At 63.6% G+C, this 20,856-nt stretch overlaps 7 protein-coding genes across 7 annotated transcripts; 3 read left to right on the top strand and 4 right to left on the bottom strand.

Annotated features, from left to right (window-relative positions):
• Positions 1-137: 137 nt before the first annotated feature.
• On the top strand, positions 138-3,414 carry F751_7016 (hypothetical protein; the record flags this gene model as incomplete). The annotated part of the gene is made up of 5 exons (XM_011402960.1): positions 138-217; positions 345-857; positions 2,812-2,924; positions 3,107-3,272; positions 3,357-3,414. 5 exons carry the CDS (start codon positions 138-140, stop codon positions 3,412-3,414), a joined length of 930 nt encoding a protein of 309 aa, XP_011401262.1.
• A 2,151-nt stretch (positions 3,415-5,565) lies between these two features.
• Positions 5,566-7,115, bottom strand: F751_7015 (hypothetical protein; the record flags this gene model as incomplete). The annotated part of the gene is made up of 5 exons (XM_011402959.1): positions 5,566-5,745; positions 5,904-6,292; positions 6,512-6,719; positions 6,881-6,963; positions 7,058-7,115. The coding sequence occupies 5 exons, from the start codon at positions 7,113-7,115 to the stop codon at positions 5,566-5,568; spliced, it is 918 nt and encodes a 305-aa protein (XP_011401261.1).
• A 1,435-nt stretch (positions 7,116-8,550) lies between these two features.
• Positions 8,551-9,606, top strand: F751_7014 (hypothetical protein; the record flags this gene model as incomplete). Its single annotated transcript, XM_011402958.1, has 2 exons — positions 8,551-8,888; positions 9,114-9,606. The coding sequence occupies 2 exons, from the start codon at positions 8,551-8,553 to the stop codon at positions 9,604-9,606; spliced, it is 831 nt and encodes a 276-aa protein (XP_011401260.1).
• A 737-nt stretch (positions 9,607-10,343) lies between these two features.
• Positions 10,344-13,889, bottom strand: F751_7013 (EF-hand domain-containing protein 1; the record flags this gene model as incomplete). The annotated part of the gene is made up of 11 exons (XM_011402957.1): positions 10,344-10,540; positions 10,832-11,000; positions 11,106-11,244; positions 11,517-11,620; positions 12,034-12,213; positions 12,355-12,411; positions 12,585-12,677; positions 12,818-12,924; positions 13,031-13,244; positions 13,386-13,837; positions 13,883-13,889. 11 exons carry the CDS (start codon positions 13,887-13,889, stop codon positions 10,344-10,346), a joined length of 1,719 nt encoding a protein of 572 aa, XP_011401259.1.
• A 274-nt stretch (positions 13,890-14,163) lies between these two features.
• F751_7012 (Glycine cleavage system H protein, mitochondrial) lies at positions 14,164-15,185 on the bottom strand (the record flags this gene model as incomplete). The annotated part of the gene is made up of 5 exons (XM_011402956.1): positions 14,164-14,286; positions 14,429-14,506; positions 14,608-14,700; positions 14,855-14,943; positions 15,056-15,185. The coding sequence occupies 5 exons, from the start codon at positions 15,183-15,185 to the stop codon at positions 14,164-14,166; spliced, it is 513 nt and encodes a 170-aa protein (XP_011401258.1).
• A 203-nt stretch (positions 15,186-15,388) lies between these two features.
• On the top strand, positions 15,389-16,341 carry F751_7011 (hypothetical protein; the record flags this gene model as incomplete). Its single annotated transcript, XM_011402955.1, has 2 exons — positions 15,389-15,522; positions 15,642-16,341. 2 exons carry the CDS (start codon positions 15,389-15,391, stop codon positions 16,339-16,341), a joined length of 834 nt encoding a protein of 277 aa, XP_011401257.1.
• A 517-nt stretch (positions 16,342-16,858) lies between these two features.
• F751_7010 (Histidine decarboxylase) lies at positions 16,859-19,562 on the bottom strand (the record flags this gene model as incomplete). The annotated part of the gene is made up of 6 exons (XM_011402954.1): positions 16,859-16,931; positions 17,062-17,410; positions 17,930-18,074; positions 18,336-18,879; positions 19,151-19,227; positions 19,311-19,562. 6 exons carry the CDS (start codon positions 19,560-19,562, stop codon positions 16,859-16,861), a joined length of 1,440 nt encoding a protein of 479 aa, XP_011401256.1.
• Positions 19,563-20,856: the final 1,294 nt, after the last annotated feature.

The raw sequence follows: 20,856 nt of genomic DNA, 5'->3' as shown, positions 1-20,856 counted from the left end.
TTTGCAGGCGGGACCGCCCGCCAGAGGACGCCAAGATACACATGTATGTTGGCATCGACCCTGGGCGGACCAAGATGTACACCGCGGTGGACGAACACGCCAACGTGACATCCTGTTCATCAAAGGAATTCCACGCCATGTCGGGGGCCAAGTGGCGGGAGGGGGTCATTGCGAATTGGCACGCAAAGGCCCCGGACTATGTCAAGAAGCTGCACCAGTGAGTGGTGATTGGTTGGTGGAGTGTATGCAGGGGTATGCCTTGCAGGGGCGGGCACTGTGTCACGACACCCTGCATCGCTCCAACCGTATCACCAACCCTCGTGCTCAAAACCATCTTCCCGTAGGTGCCCGCCCTACAAGACAGCGAGCACAGCGGTGCTCCTGTCGCGGGTCGTGAAGATCGTCCCAGACCTGCGGCGTGGCCTGGCCTGGCACCGGGACGGGAAGCCGTTCCGGAAGCTCAGGCACCAGGCCTACGTCGGCAGGCAGCGGGCCATCACCCGGCTGGCGGAGCAGTTCCGCGCGCCCCCCGGCATGACTACAGTCGTGGGCGTGGGCAACTGGTCGGCCCAGGACAGAGGGGGCATCATGCGGGGGACACCGCCTGGGCCTTGGATCCGCTTCTTGCGGCGCCTGCGGCGGGTGTGCAGGGTGGTGGTGGTTGACGAGCACAGGTCATCAAAGCTGTGTTGCGCCTGTCACGCCACCCTGCACGCCCACCAGTACGTGCGGGTGCGCAATGGCGAGGAGAAGCTGGTGGACGTGTGGGACACCAAGCGGTGCGGCAACAAGGCCTGCAAGGTCAACGTTGTCAACCGCGACGTCAACGGAGCTGCCAACATGCTTATGCTGACCAAGTGCTTTTTTGCTGGTGCACTTCGTCCCACTGCATTTGGTGGACCCCCTGCTTCCCCTTCCTTTCCTCCCTCCCCCCCGCCCCTGGTTCGCCGATCGAGGCAACCAACTGCGCCAGTCAGATCCCGCTTGCGGGAATAAGCTGCTAGCAACCGGCGCAAGCCCGGTAGCGACATATCTTCGACTCGTGCGCCGCATATGTTGCGCATGAAGTGGGAGCATATGCGCCCCTGCATTCCGTGTGTTTCCAACAGATCCTCCCAACAACAAGTGTCAATGACCTGACGGAGGAGTATTGGGCAGGCAGGCCAAGGCCCATCCGCGCTCCCTCATCCATGCATGGGCTTCCAGTCTCCAAGCACGATGTTGCGCCTCTCCGCCAGGCTTCGGCGGAATGTGTCCATCGTTCGTGGCGGCACAGGCACCACGTTGTCAGCCACCTCAGCAGCCGGCACCATGGATGGTCGTCTGGAGTGTGGTGGGGGAGGTTTTGGGCGTGAGTGCCATCGGACCACACAATCAGTGGGCAGGTACCTCATTGCAACAGAATGCCCATCCTCATCCTCTTCGACATAATCGACCTGCAAGTGCTCGGCACAATGCCTAGGCAATAGCTCCCCCTTCAGTTCCTTGAGAATACATTATCCACCAAAGGAATTGCCAGCACACAAAAGCCCACCTGCGGTGTCCTGACGCCGGGGCCTCTGTTTCAGCTTCCTGCACTGTCTTTCCTGCTGGTTCGCGGTCCTTGATGAAGAGGGGGGTGCTCATCCGAACTTGGAATGGAAACTGCAATGGTGGAAAGATGAGGCTGAGCGCAGTTCTTTCTGCTCACTACCAGCAGCAAATTAAGGCTGTGGACACATAACCCCAAAGCAAATCCTCTGACCAACTGGAATATCCTCGTCCTTGACCATTCCTAAGCAACTTCTCAGAATCCCATGCATTGCAACACCCACCTCACGGTAGCACTCCTCTGTGGTTTTGCCAGCATGCGCCTGCTGGTCATGGCTGGTGGTGTCATGCTCCTGTCCGAGCTGGACCGGAGTGTGCCTGTGGGATGACACGATTGCATTGGGAGGAGGATGTTGGCGGGCACTGAAACAACCGAGAAGGTCGCAGTGCCTGCCAAAATACCTGTTCTGGCAAAGCCCTCCATCGGCACCAGGCATCGGTGCTCCAGCCTGTGTGCCCTTGCAGCAGACAATAGTGCTCCCGTCCTAAGCTTTCGGTGCATGACAAGCGTGTCGCGAGCCGAGAAGCAACAGCTTTGACCTTCCCAGGCATTGCCCAACAGCTTCCCAACCTCACCTGCGTCCTGTTCCTGGTCCCTCCGTGGACATGGAGCACTCTGCCTGCACATTGCGGCGCACTGATAGGTAGTGCGTTCCCCGGAATTGTCGCAGGGACTGCGTCCGGGACGTAAACGCGTGGGCAGGCGTCCCGGAAGACACTCCCGGCGTGGCGAGCACTGCTGGGGCCCAGGCAGACATGCTGAATGTGTGTTTGGTCGAGATGGGTGTGGACAGGATGCCGTGGACTCCGATTGTGGAGTTGGCACCGAGTGAGGCCGGATTTGTTTCCCCAAGGCTTCCACGCCGCGCCCACGATATCGCCAGCAAATTTTCCGCGCGGCGACGAAACGAAATCACCGGCTGATAATCCGGGGGATTGACATTGCCCATCAGCGACGACAGATGCAGAATTGGTGCGATTCTGAGACCTTTTGTTCATATACAGTAAGAAAACGTAAGAGCGTGAGTAGTTTATCGCTCTTAGTTGCTCCATGCCCGTGACTCTTCAACGAGCATGTGGCCCCATGAGCACTTGCATGGGTCGCCCCGGCCCCTCAATGCAAGCTATGCACAGCTCTCAGGCACCATGCATGTTGTTATCATGCTCAAAAAGGAGTCCTGTGTCCTCTTATCGTTCGAAGAGAATCCCTGCATCCCCCAGGCCGACCAGGAACCCGGTGGCCACGGGGGCCACCGAGAGGGAGAGCCCCGATGCGGATGAGGAGGGCCGTGCTAACCCCGAAACGGACAGCTTATCCCTCCTAGATACCTTGGGTAAGCTGCTGCTGGTTGAAGGACCAGCAGCTGGGTGACCTTGAGCGAATGGAGCACCCAGCAGCGACTGCCCTGCCCAGCTGCCTGGCTGTCATGCATCAGGAGCACCTCCCCAGCCCCAGCCTCCACCCGGCCGCCCGTCTTTCCAGCAGCAAGACCCCCACTTCTCCCTCCTGCCACAGTGGAGAGCATCGACCCTGCGCAGGCAAATCCAACCCCTGCCAGCGGCCCCACCCCCAAGAAGACCCTGGCGGAGCGGCTGGAGCTGGCGTACAATGGGGAGGAGGGGTCGGAGCTGGCGGCCCTGCGCAAGCGCCAGAACGCGCGACAGCAGCGCATGGACGAAGAGTCGGGGCGCAGCAACCTCCCCCTCTTCGCGGGCCTCCTCCTCCTCTTCGTCCTCCCCGCCCTCTTCATCCTGGTGGCCGCCAGCCAGTCTGGCTACTTGGACCACCTGGCAAACGGGTGGGGGGCACGCAGCTCCTACTGACCAGCGGGTCTGGTGGTCGAGCTGGGACTGTGAGAGATGCCTCATCCCTGGACGTGCAGATTGGGCATGCTCAGCCTCCTTCCCTCGACCCTCGCCTGCCTCCCTGGCACCGGGAGCCCGCGAGCCTGGATCTCGGAGCCTCTTTCCCAACCGCCCCTGGACAACAGTGTTTAGGTTTACAAAATAGACAGACTGACCTGGGTGCAGGTCGCTCAGAGGCATGACGTGCGCTTGATATTTCAAGCAAGGGCAACTTGCAAACATTAAGACTGGCTGGTGGGACGATGTGGACGAGGGGGTGAGGCGCAGCGGTGACGCACGTCCCCAAACATCTCCAGGCCGCGCAGGAAGGACAGTGCACAACAATGGCTGTGATCGATGAAAAACATGGGAGGGCGAGTGGGCGCGCGGGAGCGCCGTTCAGCCGGGGGGTCTCGCACGGTATGGTACACGGGGATGGGCTCTCTCGGCCAGGGGCAGTTTGGTATGGCACAGGATGGGGCTGGGGTAGATACGGAGGAGGAGGGGGGGGGATGACTTGCGCAGCCCCCTCCCGCACAGAGCTCGTGTGGCCGCGGCTCGGCCAACAAGACCACATGGCGCAGTGTACGGCGCTCGCCAGGCTCCTGGGTCTCGGGAGCGGCAGCGGTGGCCTCGTGGTTTGATCTGTCGGGAAGAAGGGAAGGTGCTGTTCCTCCTGAGGCCGGGCGGCCCAGAACAGCCAAGCCTTGCCGTCACAGGCACCACACCCAGTCCCTCCAGTCCACGCACCTCACCTCAGGCCCCTACGCGGCAAACAGGGTCACGCCCGCGATGTGACCGCCGGGCAGCGTCTCGAAGACCACGCCGCAGTAGGCGTGCAGCAGCGTGGGCGGGCGGGGCGGGGCGTGCGGGCCGCCGCCGCCGCCCGCCGCCAGCGGGGCGGGGCGGCAGGGCCCAAACACGGCGTGCACGGCGCGCACGTCGTCGGTGGGCCCCACGGCGGGGCCGCCCCAGCAGGCGGCCGACGCGGCGCCGAGCGCGGCGCGGCGCTCGGGCGCGCCGCGCCGCGTCTGGGTCGCGCAGTCGCGCTGCAGCGGCACGCGCTCGAAGGCCTCAGCGCCGTCGCCGGTGGCCAGCGGGGCCTGGCGCGGGATCAGGGCCTCGTCCCAGGACCCCAGGCTGGTCGACCGGTCGTCGTCGTCGGTCTCGTCCTCGCCCCCAACCCCCGCCGCCGCCGGGGCCCAGGAACAGGCCGTGGTGTGGGCGTGGGGGTGGCTGCCAGGCTCGCCGCCCGCGTCGTCGGTCTGCACGCCGACGCAGGTCCGGCCAGGGCTCGCCGGCACGGGGCTCGCCGGCGCGGGGCTTCCTGCAACACAGCCGCCGAGGCGCCGGGGCGGGTCGTCGAGCACCAGAGCCGCCAGGTCGTCTGCGTCCGACCAACCCTCGGACGCCCCGTGCCTTCCCCCTGCCCCGCCCCCGCCCCCGCAGTCGCTGTCGACGTCGGCGTCGCTGGCGGTCTGGCCAGCATTGGATGGGGGTTCGCGGTGGGGGAGCGGGGTGCCCAGGCAAGGGGAGGAGCCCAGGCTGCTGCCTGCCTCCGTGGCGCCGGCGTCCGAAGAGGCAGAGGAGGTGTCCTCGGGCGCGGGCGCGGCGGCGCCGCCCAGCCGCGACCGGCCCAGCCGTGCCTTCTTCCCCTTTTTCCCGCCGACGCGTGGCGCGGGGGCGCCGGCGGGGCCGGCCAGGGGGATGTCGATGGAGGAGGAGGGGGTGGGAGACGCCTGACGTAGGGGGCTTGGCACGAGCAGGTCGAGGCCCTGCGATGGGGCATGCTCGACATGCACCGGGTGCTCGGTCGTCGCGTCCCGGCCAGTCAGGCCCCGCCGCTCGGCTGGCCGAGGCTCCTCGCCCGATCGGCCGCCAGCAGTGCTGGTACCCGCGACCAGGCGGGCCCGTGGGGTGTCCATTGGCATGGTCCCGGGTGCGTACACCCTGCGTGGGATGAGCAAGGAGAGGCTGAGGCACCGTTGCCCCCTCCCGCTGCAGCGCAAGTGAGCGGTCCTGCAGCACCGCCGGGTGCCTCGCCTTCAGGAACTCCTCCCTTCCCGGCCCGCTGTTTCGCCACCCATCCCTGTTGCCAAGCATCACTCCTGCCTGAGCATGCCTCGCACACTACCAAAATGCAGCGCCCCGTGCCCACCTGAAGGAGCAGCGGGAGGCGAGGCCGAAGCCTGCGGAGCCGGGCATGCTGGCGTGCAGCACCAGCTTCTCCACGGCGTGCGTTCGCGCACCCATCACGACGTCCATCCCCAGATCGGGGTACATGTAGACGTAGCGGGCGCCCAGGCCTCGCTGCAAGGGCAAGGGGGAGACTGGGCGGCGTCAGCCCGGTGAAATGGCGAGGGGGCGTGTGAGAGCACTGGTGTCTCCTCTCCTGGCTTAGCTTCCTGGCGGATGCCGCCGCACCACCGGCCCTCCCACCCACACCCCCAACCCAAAACTCCAAGCACCTGCTCCGCGGCAGCACTGGTGAAGGTGGGCGGCCCCAGCCGCGTCACGACGTCCTGGGGGGAGTCCCCTAGCTCCACGCAGGCGCTGTTCGCCCCCCCCGGCCCTGCCTCGGAGTAGACTCCGCGGCCGGGGACGGCATGCAGCACGCGGGCTGCACCGGGGTGCCCGCGTGGCGGGGGTGGGGAGGCCAGCGCAGCGGCCGCGTCGCGAGCCGCGCCTGTGAAGAGGCACACCCGGGAGGCCTGGGTGGTGGGCGGCACCGGGAACCCCTGCGGGGCATCGTTGCCGGGAGTCAGACTCATGGCCTTGTCGCAGGGGGGCACCGGGAAGAGGAGGAGGAGCCCCGGGTAGAGAAGAGGGAAGGACGCTGACGCGGGGTCCCACTCCACTGAGAACAAGGTTTGGAGGGGGGGAGGGGAAGGAGAGTGAGGGGGTCGGCGAGATTCGTCGGAGGGAAAGGGATGTGACCTCCCGACTGGAGGGTTGACATTTCAGCCAGCCACCTGAGTTGCACCCCACAGGCATGACACCTCCAGTGTGTTCCCCACCATCAAAGACATCTGGCAGCACTCAGGTAACGGGAACAGCATGACCTCCCCGCCCCCACCTGGGTAGGTCGGCCCAAAGGTGTCATACATGCCGCCCAGGCAGGGAGGGTGCGCCATGCCGCCGAACGCGCGCGCCTTCTGATACGTGACCAGGAGGTGGCTGCTGTCCAGGATCTCCAGTAGGCGCAGGCGCTGAGTCAGCGGCTCAAAGGCGAGGCGAAGGCCGTGCTCTGGCAGGGTGACGAGGATGTCGCGGCTCAGCAGAGCCTGCAGGGGAAGGGGGGGAGGGGATGGGGCGGGGTCGGCGACTCCACGGGATGTGTCGGGCCCCACCACGCGCGGTATGCACCACGAGGAGACGCTCATCACGAGCCAGGACGGTCACGCGTTCCCCGGCCAGCTGGTCGCACGGCACCCAGGGTGAATACCTGAGGCTCATACTGGACCTCAACGCGTCTGTAGGACTTGCGATGCTGCTGCAGATACGCCATGGTGTGTGTTATCGAGTCACCTGTAGGGTACAGGGGGGCTTGGGGGTGAGGGATGCGGGGGATCCTCGGCTCCCAGCCCCAAACTCGAGACCGACGAGGAAGGAGATAACCTACCCAGGACAAACGGTCCCAGGCTCCTTCCCGGCACCAGCTCATGCGTCAGAAGTGCCATGGACCAGGACTAAGGGAGCTCCGCGGGAGCAAGCCTGAGCGTTCGACACCCAGACCGGGTCCCGACAGCAGGGCAAGAGCACCCTTGGTCGGGTCAGTTACAGGGGTCAGGACCCCTTCCGAATGCCCTGCGGGGCCAGATAGCCTCGAAAAAGTACAATTAACTCCACTGAAAAGTCACGACAAGCTCGAAAATGAGCTCGGCTATCTGTTGCACAATTCCGAGTTTTCGAGATCTCGCGCGTCGGAATACCTAATGTGCTGGTCCTTGAAGGTGGGGGTCTGCGATCATCCTTTTGAAGGTAAGATCGACCAAATTGGTGCTGCATGGCTTCCTTGTTTGATTAGGGTAGGCTTGTTACGCCTTACGGCTTTGATCTGCTGTACAGGAGTCTATGCGAGGCCAAGAGAGTTCCAAGGAGACTCTCTTTGGGCATGGTCAAAGACAAGGTAACTCCTGGAGACTCTCATAAAATTAAGAGTACACTCACGGGCTCGTGTGTTGGAATCGGAGCCTTAGCCATTGCTGGACCATAGCCTGAGCCTTCCTAAGGATTGCTTTGTGATGTAGCCACTTGACATGAGGTCGACATACGATTGATAGTGCTCGAAATCTCCCAATGACATGATGATCAGAGCCGGGCCCACTCTTGTTGGGGTTGTGCTCCGCCCTCTCCCTTGGCCACTCCGAACGCTCCATGATGAATCACCATTACTCAGCCGGACCTGGTAATGAAGAGGATGGATCCATTTCCAACTCACATCGATTTCTGCCTCTGTCTCCTCGAAGACACAGACCTAACCTACCTTAATGATGTTTCTAGAGTCTATGATGTTCTGCGATGCACTGCGCGCGTTGCTCGGATGCATGCAAACGCGAATCAGGTGCCAAAGAAAGTAGGGTTTCGGACGTCGATGCTAGGCGACGTTGACACACCGAGGCCCGGAAACCAAGGCCTAGCAATACCAAGTCAACACGCATGCAGGGATCACAGCAGATTTAGAGTAAATATCTTGATAACGCCCGGTTTGCCTCCGCCACAGGGAGTCAGCCACGAGATCGGCCCACGCAGGTTCAGACCCCGACCGTGCACGTTGACTGACCCTGACGCGGCCCCTCTCTCAGCGTCAACCGCATCACACACTCACACGAGACTATCCTCGTCGCCTTGGGAGCATGTTCAGCTCGCCTATGATCCCGGTTCCTGGGATGCATGCAGGTGAGGGGCCCCAGAACCGCAGAAGAAATTTGGGGCAGCCGACGCGGTTCGAAATCCGTCGCCCAGGCTCATATTGCTGTGCACTGCTTGCCAGCCTTTGTCTGATCCATTAGGCTGAGCAATGGAGTGCTTTCTGCCCTATGCCTGCTCGATTCCCCGGGCCCCCCCTTGCATGCCAGACGCCGCGGGAAGCTGCTTGATCGTGCATTAAACCCCATGCTCGCAGAGACCGGCAGCGGGGGCCGCCTCCTGGACGCCTGCGACCTGGAGGCAGATACCATCGGCGTGGCTTCTGTGCCCTCCTCGGCCTCCTCCGCCGTGCTCTCAGACTACTTTATTTTTGACACAGAGCCCCTCCTGGCGGACTGGGGCACCCTGCCCCCCATCAACCCCGGCCCCTACCGCTCCGCGCCCCGAGCCGCCAGTGCGGGGCAGCCCTGGGCCGCCGGTCCCACCACCGGCTATGCCGGCAGCTTTGGCCACACACCCGCCATCACAGAGTCATCCCCTTTTCTGCTGGACGGCACGGCCCTGACGTCCACCCTGCCTCCCAGGTGAGCCCCTGCATGCCGCTGGGTGGGGAAGCGCGCAGGGGCGCCACAGGGTGCAGCGTGTCATTTTCCTGGCTCCCCGTCTCACACACTCGTGCATTGAAGACCCAGTGCCAGCCCTGGAGGGCATGCCCTGGTTGCCATCGATCCCCACTCAGTCCCCACAAGGGCATCAGACAGCCATCTCCACCCACCCCCACACACATGCGCCCCCCACTGCCCACGCAGCGAGACGCCCCAGGCCTGGCTGCAACCCCAGCCCAGCATGGACGGCCTTCCCAGGCCCCCTCCCTACACCGGCCCGCACATGCCCCACACCCAGTCCCTGCCTGAGCTGCACGTGCGGGCGCTGCCGTCGCGCCGCTCCGAGCCGGAGCTGCGCCTGCGCGGCCCGGGGTCTTCACGGCGCGGCCCCCCCTCCCATCCGCTGCCGCGCTCCGCCTCGGCCAGCCAGCTGCTGGACGGCTGCCGCCCCGCCGTGCCCCACATGACCTACCTCACCCCCCTGCACCTGCGCAAGGGCAAGGGTGGGCGGCAGCCCGCCGCGGACCCACGCATGGACCCACGCATAGACCCCAAGAAGGCGCGCCGCATCCTCGCCAACCGGCTCAGCGCCGCCAAGAGCAAGTTGAAGCAGAAGGGCGCCGCAGGGGAGGCCGGGTCCCGCCTGCGCCACTCCTCTGACGACCTGGTGGGGCTGGAGGTCGGAGGCTGCGAGTAGGAGGCCCGGACAGCCGTCCGACGGAGGGGCCTCCCAGGACACGTGCTGAATGTGGCCCTCGCCCAGCCCCGCAGTCCGCACCAGAGCCGGAACAGGGCCCCTTGGCCGAGCCCGCGTCTCGCCTGCAGGGCGCGGGCCGCGCAGGGATGAGGAAGAGCCTGCTCTGGGCCCCTGTTTGAGGGGACCCTCGCTTATTGATCCATACATGCCATCTTTCCAGGCCTCTGGCTGTCACCAGCCCCTCCCACGATCACAAGCCCACCCTAGCGAACGAGGCAATGTCTGCGCTGCCCGCCTTGAGATGCAGCAGCCCCCTACATGTCCTGAACACCTGTACATGCCCCCCACCCCCTCCCTGCTGGCAACGAATCTTTCTCCTGGCATACATGCCGGAAACCTCCACCCCTCACCCCCAAATAGTTGATTGTACTCCTTCTGAGCCCCCGCGGCCATTGCTCCTCCCCCACATTTTTATGTCCTTTCTTTCCCTGGCATGTCCAGCATGGCGTGCATTTTTCCAAGCTTGGCTGCTTGATCGCTCCGCACGGCCTGCGGGCGGCAATGCGACCTGCCCCACTGGCAGCGCTGACCGCCTGGTTGCAGGCCCCAATGCCCGGCATGCATCTTCCGCGGGCACTTGCCCGAGGGACCTGGCTCACTGCCACCCCTGACGCTTCTGCGGAATGATATTGGTGTTGTCCCCCAACTGCCCTGTTAATACCGGTAGCGTTCCATGATCAGGAAGGGGGCAGGAGCAGGGTCTCCAGGAGGGCGGCCGTGGTGACCGGGCCGCGCCTCGCCAGGTGGCGGTGCAGGGTGAAGACCTGGTGACGAGTCAGACTGGTGCGCTGGGTCAGCACGCCTGCCAGCTCCTCCACACTGAGCACGCCGTGCAGGGGCAGGGCAGCCCTCAGCTGCTGCACCAGCTTCCCATCTGACGAGAGGGGAGGCAGGAAGGGGACGGTGCGGTTGGATCCTCGAACTGGATTCATGCCAAACTATTGGGAAATGGGGGGATATTTCACAGGTGGTGGGGCGTGGCATGCAACTGCGCCGACCCATTGCTGGTGTCGCGCTGCCGCGTGTGAGGCCATGAATACCCAGGCAAGCCACACATCTGGAGGCTTGCACCTTGATAGGGGTCCCCCATATGACTGGCACATTTCCCTCTGTGGAAATGGCAGCAGCACTCAGCCCCTGCCTCAGCGTCACAGCCACCTCCCACCTGAGAGGGCCTGCCCCAGGGTCGTAAGCGCGTCACCCAGGCGAGCCATGGGGTGCGCCGCCAGCTCCATGTGCTGCAGCGTGAAGTTATCGGCGGCCAGGAGCTCGAAGCGCCGCCCCGCCAGCGGGATGACTGCGCCCACCCAGATGTCCTTCTCGGAGATGAGTGTCTGCGAGGGCAAGAGGTGGTAGCTGGACAGCCGGGCATGGAGCGGGTGGGGCGCCCCGCATGCTGGCGTCCTGGAGCTAACCGTTCCCCGGCCGCCCTTTCTCACCGCAGTTTGGCCGGGGACCCAATATGCCCTGGTCCGCTCCAGGAACTTGCTGCCCGCCCCCCCAGCAGCCGCCGCGGGCGGCTCAAACACGGAGAGGGTGTCATCCGCGGCAAAGAAGGAGATCACGAACCTGCGGGGCCTGTGGAGCGATGAGAACGGGTTAGGGAGAGGGTCTGGCCCCATGTACTCAGCACATGCCAGGAGGGGCAAGTGGGGTCACTCTTTGGCCATGCATGTGGGCAAAGGAGGGAACTGTGTCCTTGCACGCGGTGAGCCGAGATAAACTTGAGAGCTGTGTGTGTGCAGTAATGAGGAAGGGAAGGGGGGGGGTTGAAAGGGCATGCACAAGCACTTGTTACTACATTCTTTCCCACCGCAATTTCCCCCTGCCTTCTCCAAGCCTCCACCCACTCGTCGATCTCGGACACGGGCGGGGCAAAACAGGCCTGGAACCTAAGGATGATGCCCCCGCTGTTCATGAGCTTGTACTGGTCGCGTTTGGGAGGGGTCGGGACCTGGGCGTGCGCGCGGTGTTGGGGGGGGGGGGAGGCGGCGGCTCTGGGTACTCATCTTGCCGCCGGCACACATTGCTGGAGCCATGCACAGCGCCCCGTTCCAGCCTGCCCGCAGGCCCACCTCCAGCGCTCACCAGGCGCAGGCAACTCTGCAGGGAATCCTCCGGGTCCCCGATCCTGTTGTGCGGCGGCGGCGGCGGCGGCAGGGGCTTCGCCGGCGGCGGCGAGGGAAGCCGCACCGGCTGCAGGTCCGCCTCACTTGCGCCAGCATGCTCCTTTGCGACAGGATCATGTGGATTGGTGAGCTGGTTGCTGGGGTGCGGCCAGGCAGTGAAGCAGTGACCCACACATCACTGTATCCACAGAAAGCCTCCAACATCAACATTTCTCCCCTCCCCTCCAAGGGAGAGGACACCGCGGTGTATCTTAGGGCTTGCCTTGAGCCAGGTCTTGGTGTAGGCGTCGGCATCTCGCAGCAGGATTGGCCTGCCATGCACGACCACCTCGCGGCCGATCCCAAGGTCCTGGGTGGTCAGGCTGAGTGGCAGCAGTGCTCCCCCGAGGCAGGCCACCCCCTCGCCCTTGCTCCCCGCCTGCAAGGGCCAGGAGACTCAGGTGGGCGCTTGAGGGTGAGGCAGGTGCACAGCATGCACAGAGTGCAGCGCTGGCCAGACGCCCCAACCCAGACTGCACCGGCGCCCCCATGCCAAGCTACCGACCCTTCCCGGGCTCACCGGTGTGCGTCGCAGGAAGACATGGTTTCCAGCTTCACCCTCCTCCACGATCTCCACCTGAGCCACGGCAAGGGGGGCAGGAGAACTATAACGCCGCGATCAGCCAGGTCACGACGCACTCGACTCAAGCACACCAGCAACTGCATGCAGCCTTTCCAGAGCCTTGGCATGACCAGGACCCCTGTCCCCACCGCACACATTGCAACCGTACTTCGACCCCGGGCTCGCACCGTGTCATCCTCGAGATAGTAGCGGAGCTGCAGGCGGTGAACGTCCCCACACAGCCTGCCCGTATCATTCCACACCGCGAAGAAGCGGAGGACCTGGGCTGGGCATGGGGGTGCAGAGGATGGAGAAGGCATGCAAAGGTGTCAGTCCAGGGGCCCAGCCGCATGCTGGGGCCAAGGGCACCAGCTCCTGGGGAGCTGAAAAGTCAGCCTCATCCAGTCTGGTAGCCCCGCACCTGGTTGCTGAACTTTAGAAACTGCTGTGTGTGTCTGGAAGGGGCAGCCTTCCCCAGCGCAACCTCGGCATACCGGGTGGGCGACTCTGCCGGGGCCTCACGCCGGTCTGCACAGGGTGGCAGGCAGAGGCGTGGGCCGGCCTCCGTCCAGCACACGTCTTGGCAAGGTGGCCTGGCCCCAGCACAGGACGGTCCCATCAGCACCACACACACCTGTCGAGCCGGGGCGCGACACTGCCCCACCGTCGGTTGGCGCCTCGGGCAGGGCAAGGTCCTCGCCCAAGTGCAGGCCTCGATCGGAGAAGAAAGTGCGGGTGTAGGTATCCGCAGAACACAGGTGGTACTGTGTTTTCCGAACACAGATCGTGCTCCCAATGCTGAAGTCCTCCAGGCCAAGACCACATCTGTGCCGAGCCACCAGGGTTCCCTGCAAGTGAGCAGGGAGCGATTACAGGCTGGGGGGCGGCCTGGCTTCAGCTTGTGCCACACCTGCACCCTTGAGAGCAGCGCAGGGGCCATCTTTGCCACCTCGCAATGATGTACCACCCACCACACCACACCGCCAAACCTGCATGAGTCCCGAGTTGGGGAGGCGAGGCTCGGCAATGGCCAGACTGCAATCCTCCGGCCAGAAGCTGACGACTGCCTTGCGTATGTACTCCCCCTCATCCAGGATGCCGGGCAGGACCTCCTTAAACCATGCCAAGAAGCGCAGCACGCAGTGCTCGTACTGAACGAACGCCGGGACAAAAGGCCGGGTCGCCTGGCTGAGCTCGATCCGTGAGGGTGCAGGAGGGAAAGCGACATGGTCGGCGGGCCCACATGCCGGCTTGAGCGATGCCACGGGAACGTCAGCCACAGCGTATCCGTTCTTGAATGACAAGGTCTGGGTGCGAGGATACCGGGCGTCCAAGGGAACCTGTCCGATGAGGGGCCCATGTGCACATGTCAGGTCAGAGGTCGGCACTTTAAAACCTCGCGCCAGGAGCGACACACTCACCGGCTCTCGAACCGTGTATCCTGGTAGAAATGGAATGCCAGAGTGGGCGATGCCTCCTCCCTCACGCGACATTGTCACGGTGGGTCAGTCGTCGTGACCTCGAGCACTACTACATTTCTTGCGAAGGAATGTCCTTGTTTTATACTTGAATTAATTAATGGATGTATGTTATTATTTTCATGATGCTGAGCCCGGTCGCAGTCCACTGCGAGGGTTTCGTAGTGGACATCGGACCTCAAGATCGTCTGCCTTCAAAGGCGACGCACCCACCCATACCCACCCATGATCGGACACCGTGATGACCTTACATGCTCTGAAGCAGAGCCTTCTGAGATCAGAATATCAATCAGTGTGCCTGGGACTCTACATGCTTCTTGTACGCATTGGCATCCAGAAGGGAGTCGGCCTCGGAGGGGTCGCTGAGCTTGATCTTGGCCAGCCAGCCACCCTCAAAGGGCTCCGCATTGATCTGCAGGGGCAGCAGCAGCGGGTGACAGGAATCAAAGACAAGGATAAAGACGGTCTCCATTGCGCATTATTTTACTCATCCATTGTTTCATTGAGGAGGTAACAGGCAAATCAGCCCCCCTTCCCCTGGCCATGCGCCCCACCTTGGCGGGGTCATCCACCAGGGCAGAGTTGACCTCGATCACCTCGCCACTGAGGGGAGAGTAGATGTCGCTGGCCGCCTGTGGGAAGGGTCCAAAGAAAGGTTGAGAGGTGGGTCAGAGAATAACACTGGGGCGCGCAGGCTAGGAGTCCCCGGCACATGACGTTCATGTGTTCGCACCTTGACGGACTCCACGACACCCAGGTTGGCTCCCTTGGACAGGCTGGCGCCCACCTCGGGGACCTCGACGTAAACAACATCTCCCAGCTCGCTCTGAATTGATATTGGTGGAGGGGGGGCCTTCGGTGCCCCGGTACCTCCTGGCACTGAGAGGCAGAGGTGATCATCCCCATCCCGATCCACGGGACGCTTCATGTCAGGTGCAGACCTCATCATCAGAGCCTCAAAAGGGTCCACATGTCCGTACCTGGGCGAAGTCGGTGATGCCCAGAGTGGCAACATCGCCCTCGATCTTGGCGTACTCGTGGCTCTCGGCATACTTCAGGCCATCGATGACTGGGGCGGGGGCACGGAACGCGGAATTGGTACCGGGTACGGAGGTGTAGCAGGCGGCAAAGCGCAGCTTACCCTACCACAACTTCACTAAACGACTCACGCATGGCCTCACCCGTGGAGTACGACCGGAAAAGGGCAGCCTGCAGCAACCCCACAGGGGACTGGGTGAGGGCCAGGCTCGGCGCGGTGCACCGAAGGCCGAGACCGCTCGCGGCCTGGGATGCCAGCTGCCGAAGAGCCATGCTGGACGGTTGGGAGTACAGATCTGGGAGTCGTGTGGATGATGGTGTGCCTGGCCGGGTGCACACCGGCGCCCCTAAGACGCTGTCTTCTGATGGTAGGGAAACCGAGAGGCGCGCTCGCGCTTTCCATCCAGATTCCCAAAATTGTTCGCAAAATAAGGACATACCTGTCCCGCTCCATCCCGGACCCCACTCTCAGCAGCATGCCTGACGAGCCCTTAGAATCCGGCTGGTTCTACGCCACAGTGCCGCGGAGTGGCGGCCTCCCGGCCTTCCTGTCGTTCGGGAGGGGGAGCCTGGAGAAGACGACGCAGAGCCGAATAGGCACCCTCCTCAGGTGGGGCCATGACCTGACCCATGCGATCCTGTTCCTGGTTTGACATGCATATGAAGCCTTGCCCCCTTGGTCCCCAACCCAATTCCCGGACACGTCTCATCACACTCGCGCCCCACCAGGTCCGCCCCCGCGCCTCCGCCGGTGCATGCATTGAGGGGCCAGACCTTCAACCCCTCTCCCGAGGTCTACCGCTTTGGCGCCGGCACGGCCATCGTGGTGTGCCAGTCCCCCTCCCCGGGCTCCGGCCCCGGCCCCGCCTACCAGGAGCCGGCCCTGGCCTCCGACCCCACCGGCCTCTGCATCCTGGCCCCCGGCTCCTACATCTCCAACCTGGAGGAGCTGGCGGAGCGGTACGAGGACGCCCCCGCGCCCCGCGGCGCGCCCCAGGACCCGCGCGCCGCGGCGGCGGCCCTCGTCCTGCGCCTCTACGCCCGCGACCCCGACCCCCTCCTCGTCCTGTCCGAGCTCCAGGGCGAGTACGCCTTCCTGCTGTACGACGCGGAGCGGCGCACGGCCTTCGCGGCGCGCGACGCCTCGGGCGCGCTGCCCCTGCACTACGAGATCGACGCCGACGGCGGCGTCAGCGTGGCCAGCGCGCCGCTCCCCGTCCCCGCCGAGGTGGGCCTGACGCACTGGGAGGTGGTGCCCCCGGGCCACTTCCTGGCGGGGCGCAGCCCCCGCCTGCACCAGTTCGCGCTCACCCAGGACCAGCTGGCGGCGCGGGAGGCGCTGGAGGTCAGCCTGGAGGAGGAGTGCGTGTCACCGCGCGCCTCGCGTGCTTCCCTGGACTGGCAGAGCTCCCAGCAACTGGCCTTTTGAAGGGAGCCTGGAGCCCTGGGTTGCGGGACGTACGCGTCACAGGCTTGGCCCAGGGGTAGGTGCATGCATACCTGCCTGCAGGAGCGGGCTCGAGAGCCGGCCCTTACATTCTTCACTTGCCCCCCCATGATTCATGTGCGCCCCCACATCGTGCATTTGACCCATCACCTCACCCGTGTACACTAGGCGTCCACATGGTACATAGCAGTGCATTCCAAGTCATGAAAAGAGGCGGCGGCATTCCTCAGCCGCGGGAGCAGAGAGTCAAGGTACATGGACGGTGCAGGGAGGGGTTTCAAAGTCCCGGCCGGAACAAGAACAATAGTGGCACAGTGCCTTTGGGGAAGGGGGGGGGAGGGGACAGGAGGCCCATGCCATGCACGGGCGCTGGGAGCAACGGGGCCTAGCTGGTCGGGGAAAGGGCAGGCGAGAGACTCGAGCGGGAACACTGGGAGGCCATGGGATTCTGCACTGGAAGCATGGGGATGGCTGCTTCACCGACGTGCGCCGCGCCGTCTCACGCCTCCTCCTCGCCCTCCCGGATGGCCTCGGCCGAGATGGCCAGGGCGCCCGCCAGCGAGCTCTTTGCCCTGCGTGATGTATGCAGGGCGTGGTGTGTGGTGGCGCGTAGGGTGGTCGGGATGCATGCGCGAGGGGCAGAGGCCTCTCGCGGGAAGGCATGGGATCGGCAAGACCCCCCACCCCCCAACGACGACGCACCTCACGGCGATGAGCTCGGTGACAAAGCGCTCCAGCTTGGCCACGGTGATGTTGGGCATGACGACGACGTGCGCGATGTCGCCCTGGCAGGCCAGCTGCCAGCGGCGCACAAAGTCCTCGTCGGCGGGGCGCTCGAACACGACGGTGGAGGACAGCTCGTTCAGGCTGGTCACCACCCCGGCCCGCTCCAGCATGGACCGGAGCAGGTGCGCGTTGCGCAGGCAGCGCTCCACGTCCTTGCGCAGGCCCTCGTAGCCCTTGCGCGTGAAGGTGTACCACATGTAGATGGGGGCGTGCCCGTTGCGCGACCCCATGATGGTGGCGTCGCGGGAGTTCAGGTACTCCACGTCTGGGAGGGAGGTGCGGCGGGGATGGGGCGGGTGGTGTTCAGGGTGTGTAAAGGTGAGGGACGGGGGGGATTCAGCTTCTGGAGTCCTCAGGAACCAGGGCAAGGCCCCTGAAGCCCCTCGTCCAGTTGACAACAGCATTTGAATGGCCCACCAACAAGGTGCAGGGGCAAGGATACTGTGCACATGAGGTGTGCGTCGCGAATGAGGACCGGTGGGCGTGGTTTGAAAGAACACGACATCCCGGCCAGACAAAGCGGCCCTGTTTCCTGTGCGCAGCGTAGAGTCACATCCCAGCCACGACGCAGGGCGGCCCCTGAAGAAAGGGTCACCGCCCCGGCTCGGCTTGGCATGCCGGCTTATGTACTGCGCATCCCTCCCCATGCACGGGAATCCCCTTGGGCCGAGCCCTGGAGGCCAGACGCCCCGGGGTCAACAGGCTCCCCCTCTGAAAGTTCCCCCCATCCAACCCCTGGAGAGGAAGTCCCAATCCACGCCACCCCCTGGCCTACGCGCCGCACCTGTGGACAGTGCCTGGATGTGCTTCAGGCGGGTCATGACCACGCCACAAGGCACAGGCGCGCCCACGAACTTGTGCCCCGACACCGACACGCTCCCGATGGGCTTCTTGAAGGTCACCATGGGCGCCCGCTTGACAAAGGGGATCTGCAGAATGTTGTGGGTGGGTGGGGCCGGGGGGCCGGAGGGAACATACAGGTGTATGCACACGCAAGCATCATCGTCAGCGACCTCCGCCCGTGCTGCCCTGCTGCCGTCAGTGCCTGGTTCAACATCCCCTACACACCTTTACACACCCCTGCAATCTGCCCATCCCTCCCTGGGGTTTAGGCCCCTTCTCAATTCGCCCCCCAACCTCTCCCTTATCCCCCTCAGCGACACCCCCAACCCCCCCCCAAAAAACCTCACCATCATGCCGAAGAGCGCGCCGTCGCAGTGGATGTAAAACCTGTCCTCGCCGAAGCCCAGGTCGGCCAGGATGGCCAGCACACGGTCGACGTCGTCCACCGCGCCGCGCACGGTGGTGCCGATGTTCAGGTTCAGGATGGCGGGCTTGTCCGCGTTGGCGGCCAGGCATGCGCGGAGGTGGTCGTAGTCGATCTCCCCCGTGCCCAGCACGCCCACCTTGACCGCCTCCATGCGGTACATGCGCGCGGCCTTGAAGACGGAGTAGTGCGACTCCGCGGAGCTGTACAGCACGCCGTCGGGCAGCGTCTCGCGGCCCACCAGGATGCCGTGCAGGTTGCCCTCCGTCCCGCAGTTGGTCACGTATCCCCAGAACTCATCCTCCTCGATCTCCCACAGCCGCGCAAACCACTGGAGCACGCCGATCTCGAACTCGCGGCTGTGCACGCCATAGTTTGACTCGATGAAGGGGTCGCCCAGGTTGTTGATGCAGAACTTCTGCAGGCCCTCCAGCGGGCCGTAGTCAAAGTCCAGGTTGTACGGATACCTGGTTGTGTTAGGTCAGGGGGGGGAGGATTTGATGTGAGATGATGGAGTCAAGGGAGGGGCTTGGAACAGCGTGTGCGGGGGAAGGGTAGGCAGGACAGGGTCAGGTGCTGAGGCACGGTGAGCGGTGCTGCCTTGGGGAGGACCCACCCCAGCTCCTCGTGATTCCTTTCATGAAACTGCCCAGCTCAACACGATGGACCCAACAGCACCCGGCAACTGCATGCACCCGTCTGCAGCCCAGCACAGCTTCATACATCATGCCGACGCACCCCATGTGGTGATCCGTGCGGTCCTCCAGCTTCTGTCGGTAGTCCTCGATGACCTGTCGCACCCGGGCCTCCAGCTCCTGCGGGGAGCCGCTCGGGACGGACGTCACACCGTGTGCCCTGATCGCATTGGCCCTCCAACCTCCCAGTAAACCCCTCGCACCTCCTGGCCCAGCTCCCCGACCTCCATGACCGGCAGGGCAGCGGTGAGGTTGTGCGTGATGACGGCGGAGGTCACAGGCCTGGCCTGGTATGGCACGGTGGGCTCATCTGGTTGCCGGGAGGTGACCGAGGTGCTGCTTGCTTTCCGGAGCTTGGAGGGGCTCCGATCGGTGCCAGCGGGCTGGCCGACGGGGGTGGGCAGGGTGCCGCTGGAGGACAGCGCCACCACAACCTGTCCCAGGGTGTCAGCCATGATGCAGAAATGCAAAGTCGCTGGTTGCAATGGATCACATGTACAGTGGGGGGGGGTCGGCTGTACATGATGATCGCAGAGGTTCCCCGGGGGAGCGTCAGGACGTAGAAGAAAGTCAGACGCGGTAACAGCTTTAAATGGTACGATTCTCCTGCAACAGAAACTTCTATCCAAGTCCACCCTCCCTCCGGCGAGGCTACTGGACTGTCCTCCACTGCATTGCAACATGCATAACGAGGACATTCATTAGCAAGTCAATGTGTTCCAAGGTGCAGGAAGGGGCCACATGCTTCAGATGCACGCACCCGAGTGCCAGGCATCCTGTGGAGGACTGGGATGTGGCCCAATGTTTGACTTTGCCCCATGAGTGATTTGAGTTGCGTGGCAGATACTCCAGGTTGACAGGCAGGGGCATGCCTCAGAAGCTTCCATGCATACTTTGGTGCAGCGAGAGCTAGCCACGGAGCCTGTCTTTGTGCAGTTTTTTACGTATTTCGGCAACATCTCTGGATGTACGTAAGACACGCAGGTAAATGCGCGTGTTGCGCTGTACCGTATGTTGGCCCTGGGAGTGGGTCCAGAGCTGGTGGCCCGGCGCGTCCGTTTCAGCAAGCGAAGCCTGCGCACGAGACGGAGAGTTTCCCTCAGTCCAAAGATCACAGTGACAAGAGAACGGGCGTAAGAGTGTAAGGAAACGACCAACAGGTCTCGCCAATTAATCATGGAGGCCAACCCCAAATCCTCTTTCCATTCGCGGTATCAACGGAACGCAAGGGGCATACATACACCATTATCGGATCGAACACGGATCTTTCACAAGTAATTTCTGAACCCAACAAGGTGTATGTCGTTATGAGGGCAGGACAAATATTCTGTGTTCAGGCCACGCATCGCACAGGTACGGAAAATTTTCTGGGAGATTGCGTGCAGCCTGGTTCCCCATGTACTCATCGAACTATCGGACAATTTCAAGCGCCCTTGCGTCTCATACACACCCCCCGGTCGCAATCCCTTCTATCCGCATTTTGCACACATCGATGTCGTTGCCTTGAGGCAGCTACGGATCCTTCCACCACCATTTGACCCTGGGATCCGTGTCGGACTTTTCGATGTCTGCTGCTGGGGCCCCTGCTGGTCTGACAGGCTGCTAGTGAGCTCGACCAGGTAAGGAGGGAATGCGGTGGAAGATGCACATTTGGAAAGCCGAGATCTTTGCTTTGATTCGCACCACCCGCGGCCCGTCGCCGTCTGACGCAGCTTCTTATTGGGTGCGAGAACCTGCACGTATCTCGGC

The sequence above is a fragment of the Auxenochlorella protothecoides genome, assembly GCF_000733215.1.
Source record: "Auxenochlorella protothecoides strain 0710 unplaced genomic scaffold scaffold99, whole genome shotgun sequence".
In the NCBI taxonomy this organism is placed as follows: domain Eukaryota; kingdom Viridiplantae; phylum Chlorophyta; class Trebouxiophyceae; order Chlorellales; family Chlorellaceae; genus Auxenochlorella; species Auxenochlorella protothecoides.
This window is presented reverse-complemented; position numbering and strand designations above follow the sequence as displayed.